The 8,444-nt window shown below is 39.8% G+C and overlaps 1 protein-coding gene across 1 annotated transcript in view; it reads left to right on the top strand.

Annotated features, from left to right (window-relative positions):
* Positions 1 to 8,444, top strand: part of MRPS9 (mitochondrial ribosomal protein S9) — a 63,484-nt gene that overhangs the window by 39,514 nt on the left and 15,526 nt on the right. Inside the window, exon 5 of the mRNA XM_008699095.2 lies at positions 4,753 to 4,832. Coding sequence (XP_008697317.2) covers positions 4,753 to 4,832 — 80 coding nt within the window. The remainder of the gene's footprint in view (positions 1 to 4,752; positions 4,833 to 8,444) is intronic.

Genomic DNA, 8,444 nt, shown 5'->3' on the forward strand with positions numbered 1-8,444 from the left:
ACTGAAAGAGTCTAGAACAATAAACTTCAGCCTGGCAAGGGAATTCTAATATTTAATCTTTATAAAAAGAGTGAATAAAAAAAGTGTTTAGAGGGAAATTTATAGCACTGTGAACGTGTATAGTAGAAAGGAAGATCTAAAATCACTTATCTAAGCTTCCATCTTAGGAGACTAGACAAAGAAGAGCAAATTAAATCCAAAGTAAGTAGAAGAAAAAATGATAAAAATTATAGCACAAGTCAGTGAAGTTGGAAACAGGAAACCAGTGGAGAAAATCAACAAAAGCTGCTTCTTTGATAATAGATTTTATGTCAGTTTTATTTTATCAATAAAATCGATGAACCAGTAGTCAGGCTAAATGAAAGAAAGGAGCGAGGACACAGATTACTAGTACCAGAAATGAAAGAGGGAATACTGCTACAGATCCCAGGGACATTAAAAGGATAATCAGGGAATACTGTGAACAACTCTATGCCTTCAGATGTGATAACCTACATGAAACGGACCAATTCCTTGTGGGGTTAGATGCAATCTGCCAAAACTTACACCAGAAGTAGACAATTTGAATAGGCCTATATCAGTTAAAGAAATTGAATCAGTAATTAATAACCCAGAAGACTTTGGGTTTGGCCATGGTTTTTTATAAACAACACCAAAGGAGAAGTTGGATTTCATTAAAATTAAAATTTTTCTGCTGTGAGAAAGACACTATCAAGAGAATGAAAAGACAAGCCACAGATCGTAGAAAATATTTGGAAAAGACATATTTGATAATGGACTGTTATCCAAAATACACAAGGAACTGTTAAACTCAACAGTAAGAAAACCAATGATCCGGTTTAAAAATTGGCCAAAGTTCTTAGTAGATACCACAGGCAAACGTATGAAAAGATGCTTCACATCAGGGAAATGCCAATTAAAGCAACAGTAAGGTGCTACTACATACCTATTCGAATGGCCAAAATCCAGAACACCAACGCCGCCAAATTGTGCCAAGGACGACGAGCAACAGGAGCTCTCCATTCATCACTGATGGAAATGCAAAAATAGTACAGCCACTTTGAAAGAGAGTTTGGCAGTTTCCTACAAAACTACACATACTCTTCCAATACAATCCAGCGTTTGTGCTCCTTGGTATTTATCCAGAGGGGTTAAACACTTAAGTCCACACAGAAACCTGTAGACAGATGTTTATAGCAGCTCGATTCATAATTGCTGAAACTTGGAAGTAACCAAGATGTCCTTTAGTATATGAATTGGTAATTAAACTGTGGTACGTCTAGACAATGGAATATTATTCAGCACTAACAAGAAAGGTGCAGTCAAGCCATGAGAAGACATGGAGAAGACTTCAATGCAAATGACCGAGTGAAAGAAGCCAATCATACCCTACGATATGATTCTAAGTATATGACATTCTGGAAAAGGCTAAACTATGGAAACAATGGAAAGGTCAGTGGTTGCCAGGGGTTAAGGGGAGTAGGTGGAGCACAGAGGGTCCCTAGGGCACTGAAACTACTCTGTATAATATTATAGTGGTGGATCCAAACCCGCTGAGTGTACAAGAGTGAACCCTAATGTTAACTGTGGACTTAGGGTGATAATGATGCGCCGGACAGAGTACGTTCACCACTTGTAACAAAGGTACCACACTGTCAGGGGGTGTTTATAATGGAGGTGGCCATGCATATGTGGGGGCAAAGATAGTATATGGGAAACCTCTGCCTCTCAACTCTGCTGTGAGGTGCTTTAAAAGAAAAAAGTCTGTTGAAAAAAATAGTGAAAGAAGGGCGTATTGCATAATTAAAGTTAATTTTATAGAAAACATAGTTAAATGAGGGGATAGTGTCAAGAACAACAAAAATTAAAATACAGATAAAACTTAGAAAAATATGCAAGAAGGGTGCCTGGGTGGCTCAGTCGGTTAAACATCTGCCTTCGGTGCATGTCATGGGATGGAGCCCCACATCGGGCTCCTTCCTCAGCGGGGAACCTGCTTTTCCCTCTCCCTCTGCCTCCCACTCCCCCTGCTTGTGAGCGCTCTCTCTCTCTCTCTGAGACAAATTAATAAAATCTTTTAAAAAAAGAAAAAATATGCAAGAGTTTTATGTAGGAAATATGAAACTTAAAGCTTGTAAGTAAAAATCTGAATAGCTAGAAAAAAGATTTCATGTTCCTGTAAGGAAAGATATTGCAAAGTTGAGCAAACGTAATTATATTTTTTAAAAATTATGAACAAACATAATATAATTTTAACCAAAGTCCTGGCAGGAGTTTTCGGAAATATTTATAAACTTTATTTGAAAGAGTAAATGTGCAAGAAGGAGAGAGAAATTTTTAAAAAGAAGTAAGAATACTGTAGGACACACCCTCCCAGCTCTCACAATGCAGCAGCAAGCTTATTTTACTCAAATGGTGGTAGTGTTGCAGTCCTTGGAGACAGACCGGTGGGCCAGAGTAGAGTACTGAGCATCAGCGTGTTCGTTAGCTCCGTATCTTGTGAATTCTAAGACGGTTTTTCAGTTTTAACAGGATTCATTTTACAATTAATGTAAAACCATGATGATCAGCGTTTTTTCCTTCTTTCTTTGTATAAGATACATGGTGGGGCATCTTAAAATCTGTGACATCTTAGATTGAATGAAATATTATGAAATCAAGTATACACACACACGTACACTTCTACATAATCAGATACTCAACATGCAATGAGACCCAACTCAAAACCCCCTCCCAGGTTTTACAGTAGAGTCTTATCTGCAACCATGATATTTGTCTTTCTTAGGCACTTTCTAACTGACTGCTTTAATGATACAGTGCAAATAGATTGCATAGTGAAATGATAAATATTGGAGAAGATGCAGGATTTCATGAAGTCTGTAAAAATTATATTAGAGAACTATTTAATTCATCCACAGCCATTGGCGTGTAAGAATCTGGTTTTCTTTTCAAGCTAAAGTCCCTAGCAAGACTTTTCTTTATAATTTTGTATGAAATTTTGGTCTTTGTTTTAAATATACTGACTTAAAGTGGCCTATGTGTAATGTCAGTTATCCTCAGAAGACAGAAATATCCTGTTTATTGTACAGGTGGAATTTCAACACCAGAGCATAGTGGAGCCCCTGGGCGGCGCAGTCAGTTAAGTGTCCGACTCTTGGTTTTGGCTCAGTTTGTGACCTGAGGGCCATGAGATCAAGCCCCACTTTGGGCTCCATGCTCTGCATAGAGTCTGCTTGAAATTCTCTCTCCTTCTCCTTTTGCCCCCCCCCCCCTTCATGCTCACTCATGTTCTCTCTCTCTCTCTCTCTCTCAAATTAAAAAAAAAAAGATGTACTCAACAGAAGATTGTAGTATCAAAAAACTAATGGGATAATGACTCTCTTTGCTGGACAAGGTAATAACTTGGATTTCTGCCTGATAAACATAGATTTCAGATAGATGAAATTTCTGAACGTGAAAAAAAACATAAAAATTGCAGAAGAAAATATAGGAAAATAGTTTTTAGAAAGCCCAAAATCTTAAAGCATGCTCTCTCCATAGGAGCGATGTTGTCCCCAAGGGGGCATAAATGGATCCGTAGGAGGTGAGGAAAGTCTGGGCTGTTAGAGTGTTCATGGCCTTCCACAGGACCACCGTGTACATCAGCAGATCTGCAGTATATTTGTGGTATTGAGGTTTCATGGGGAAGGAGGCAACTAGGGAAAAAGATGTCTAGCAAGGCTCCTTCGTAGGGGTGATAGAAACAGCCGAGAAATCATGCCATAGAAGAAACTGACAGATTCTACAGTATACATGTATTTTAAACTTCTTGATTATGAAAGACACTGTACGCCAGATGAAAAGGTGGTTGACACAGGATTTCAACACATTAAGGCTGTCTGTGTTTGTCTCACACACATCCCCCCTCGAAAAAAAAAGAAAGCACCTCATTCCGAAAGAAAGAAAGAAAAGAAAGAAAGATGTTTTCTCTAAGAAAAAAAAAAATTAAAGTGAGTAATAGATTGGGAGAAAAGAGTTTTCAACTTCTGTAATTGACGGAGGAGTGTACCTTTAACGTATTGAAGTTCCCACAAATGGTTAACTGAGAAACTACTCTGGAAATAAGGGCAAAGGATGTGGAGTCAGGTTTGGTTTATTTACTACAGTGACTCCATTCCTCAGTTTGTTTGGTGTTTATTAGATGTGAATGACCATCTGTATTTCAAAAGGAATTACACATAACACCTTGTGGGGGCCCCTTCTGTTTTAGACATTTAAACTCTCGGAGGTATGTCACCACAGAGTTGGAACAAATAATGTGGCATGGAAAAATCCATTTAATTTTTTTCTTTGTTATATTATGCCTTTTCTTAATTTCCTGAAGGTACGATATCATTGACTTTATCAGTTTCCCTTTTTAAGAATTTGGGAGCGTGTTGTATTTATAGCCAAACCTAAATTTTTTTGTTCTAACAAGATGATTTTTGCTATTTTGTGCGTTTACTTAAAACAAGTTCTAGAAATCCTCATGATGGAATGTATAGGAGTATTTTATCAGATACAAACATTGTTTTATGTTAATGAGTGTGGAATATTAAATATCCTAAATAGTTTACAGCGCATTAAACATGAACTAAATATTAAAATTCCAAATATTAATGCTGTTAATCAGAATCGTAGACATGTCTTCTAACTTCAGTTAAACATAGCTATTTGGTCTCTTTCTCTGTATAAATTTTTATTTTTGTTTGTTTTCATCTGGCTTTTTATTAGCAATCCAGTGGGGAGAAGATGGCCGTCCATTTCATTTTCTCTTTTATACTGGCAAACAGTCGTATTATTCATTAATGCATGTAAGTATATTATATCGATGATTAATAATATGAACTGTAAGCTAAGTGCGTGTGCCAGAGATTTTGCTTGGCTTCAGAATTTACCCATTATGTTTCATAGTGAACGAAACTAAGACCTCTAGAGGTAAGGCAGTGTGTTGAAAGACTTTATATTTTATTAATTCATTTTTGCTAAATGAACATCATAGAATTTATATCAGGATGATTTGGCCTTAAAATGCTGATACTTACAAATTGAGATCGTATTAGGAGGCAGGCGCTCCGCTCAGAAATAATGCATGTTGGTGCGTGGAAGGTAAGGCCCGGAGCAGGAAGGGGCTCGTATAAGCTGCCCTCAGGGCGGTAAGGCATTTACCAAAGAGAGAGTCAAATTGTTATCAGTACTTGTTTATTCATATACAGCTTTCGCTTTTCAGAGGCGAATGCAGCGTTATGGGTTTAGAATTTGTGCCTCCAAAAGACCTGAGAAATGGTTTTATTACACTTTGACTTGCAACTGCGTCTGAGTGTACTGGGCACAGCTTTGTGTTGTTTCAGAGCTGTAAGTGTTTGATAGCGTGCAAATGTGGGGGTTCCCTAGGGTACTGTGAATGAAACGGCTAGATGCTAATACCCAGTTTTCAACAACAGAACCCATTTTACTTTAAGAACACGATGTCAAGTTTTATTTTCTTCATCTTATGATTTTTAAAAGTTGCAAGAACATTCACTGGGCTTCCCCGTCCTCCGTCAGCTTTCAGGTTGCTTGAATCCCAGGCACACATTCGCTCGGCTTTTTTAGAACTCTGGTGTTTATTTGCGCTCCACAAACCCAAAGGACAAAATCCCCACTTGTCAGGTACATTTATTTCTTGGGGAAAAAAAAGAAAACCTTCTTTTCGCTTTTTGTTGACCTTGGGCAAATGAGCTTCTTGCCCTGGCAGAAATGAAATGAATGATAAATGTAGAGTGTGTCTTTGCTGACTAATGGAGCTGCGGCTGGCTCTCCGCCGAGCTTCTCCCGCAGCCCGAGGCTGCCCGAGGACCCCTGCTGTTCATTTAAATAGGTATGTCAAATCTGCCTCCCAACGCCGCTGGTTTGATCTGTGGTAATATTTGTGAAGGTTCCATATGGACTTGAGCCCCCTGCAGTGCTAAGAAATAATGTACAACGCTTCATGGTGCAGACGCAAATTTTCTCTGAAAAGGGATGCAATGCTGCGTTTTAGCTGTCGGAGGGGGTGATGGAGCTGACGCGCTAGGCCTGTCAACTTGTTACACGGATGGGTTGCACGCAGCGAAGCTGTGGAAAATCTGTGCCTTTTAACTTTTCTACTTAATCACGGTTGTAGCATTGCCTTTAGACTGTATGCTACATTAATTCTCTTCCTGCCTTCTGCCTTTCATCCCGAGTTTCACGGAGGAGAGTAAAGCATGCAGGTCTTGTAGGGGAGCCTTATCAAACAGCTGTCAGCTGACAAGCCATTTGCATTTGTTTGGGCTGAAACTGAGCAACCCAAGGGCAAGAGATTTGGTTGCATTCCATCATAATGAAGAAATTACACATTGTGGAAGGGGCCGAACTTCGATTTGGGTTGGTTTCTGTTTTAGGAAGGTACTTGCTCAAGAACCCGGTCGGTTTCTCCGTGGATGAAATACTACCGTGCCCTGACCGAAAATGTCAGATTACATCTGATTAATAAAGGGTTTTGTTCTTTTTTGTTCTTTTTTCTTTTTTGTTTTAACAGAAATACAGTTTCTGTTAACAGAGACCAGAGTTCTTTGGGCTTTTCTGTTTTAGTTAAACTCAGTAATTTAGGTCAGTTTATTTTGTCGGGTGTTCTGACTCCCCAAGCAGTGTGGGGCTTAGCGTTTGTTGTATTGCTCGTCGGAATGGTTTACACGTATGAGTTACAGATCTTTTGGTTTAACTTGAGTGTTTTAATGCAGGTAATTAATAAAACCTTATATTTCCAAAACTTCTTTTTATGGAATCTTAGAGTAAATTTATGTGTGGAGAAAGGACAAATGCTTTCCTAAATATATGCCAGTCAGCGTCCTGTATGGCCAGTGTTAATTAACAACTGTAGTCCTTCAGCCTCACTTCCTGGGTCATGCAGATGACATCCTCCTAGAGACACTCCCTTACTTTGAAATAGTATGTGACTAAATACCCACTGGTCAGTTTACCGAAGTGGTTTTGTAGGGAAGTCAGGCATTGGGTGTAAAGAAAAAGGAGAAAACTTGAAACTGCTTCACGTGTCTGCTTACTCCTTTGTTCTGCCTTTTTCTGGGGGGGAGAGGGTCAGATGCTGTTCCGTTCTGTGGAGAGTGATCCCACTGCAGCAAGGAGTAGGCCCCCAAAGACTGTGGCAGGCCTTAAACACTCTGAAATGTATCTTTGTTGTTGCCATTTCTTTTGATACAGTTTCTTACCATGTGACAGGGTAAAAAGACCCTAAGCCAAACTAGGTTTTTGTCATTAGCCAACTGTAATTTTGTGAGGCATGGCAGTCATGCGTCAAGCTTTTTGACAACCAACCACCCAGCTAAACAAAAAACCCCACAGATCTAGAGCATGTGTGCAGTCTTGCCCAGGAGACCTTTCTGACATCAGTTAACCTTTTCATCTTCTGTAATAATGCCAGTTCCACTTTTTAGTATTTGGTCGCTATTTGTATAATAGGCTTATATATTACCTCACAGCAACTAATACAAGAGAGTCCCGGATGTGGCGTACAGTTAAGGAGAACATACAGTGCTTTAGTGAACACTGTTTCCAGTTGGCCTGTCATCAGTCCAGCGGGTCTTTGTGGAGAAGCAGGGAGGTTTTTGAGGGAAGATGAGGACGAGAAGAAAGAAGTAATTTATTGTTCTTGCCCAGAAGTGAAGCATGATAGGAAAGCGGAAAGTGGAGGGAACGTGCTGACCGTGGCCGTCTCAGACTTTGTAGATGTGTTGCTTTCCAAAGGTGGTTACCGCCTTCCTTGGAACTCCCTTTTTCTTACAGACACAATATATGTCTTTAGGTTCCTGGGAAAGTCAATAAAAACCCCCTTATTTTATACCGTAGTGAATATGGCGTGCATGTGTAATGTGAAAAGTATAGGACAGTACAAACAAGTAGTGTCTTACACAGGAAAAAGTAGTTTACGTAAGAAGAAATAAGAGACTTAAGGAGTTTCTCAGAGGATCGTTGAGTCCTGGAAAGGGAGCTCCACGCTTGATGGCACGGGCTCATCTGTCTTTTCTCACCCAAAATGGATGGCTTTCCATTTCCTTAATAGCCATGTGACGAGTAGAACTTGTATACTTTTCAGACATGATTTAGAGTTTCAGTTTAGGGTTTCAGGAGCAGAAAGAACAAACAGAGGGAGAATAAGAGAAGGTTCCTGAAACAACTGAGCCAAAGTGTAAAGGAAAGGGAAGAATTTTTAAAGAGGATATATGTGTGTGTGCAGAAGAGAAAATGCTGTGCTATGTCTCAGCTGAGCTGTGAATAGACTTGGTCTAGATGAAGGAGAAAACCGCGTGTGCACAGTTAAGGCACAGGCTGGAAGGGTGGTCTGTCTGCTCTTAGGGCCTGCCAGCCTGGCGGGGGGGGGGGGGAACGGGGCGGGGGGGGCGGGGGGG

This window comes from Ursus maritimus, unplaced genomic scaffold (genome assembly GCF_017311325.1).
Source record: "Ursus maritimus isolate PB19 unplaced genomic scaffold, ASM1731132v1 scaffold_6, whole genome shotgun sequence".
NCBI lineage: Eukaryota > Metazoa > Chordata > Mammalia > Carnivora > Ursidae > Ursus > Ursus maritimus.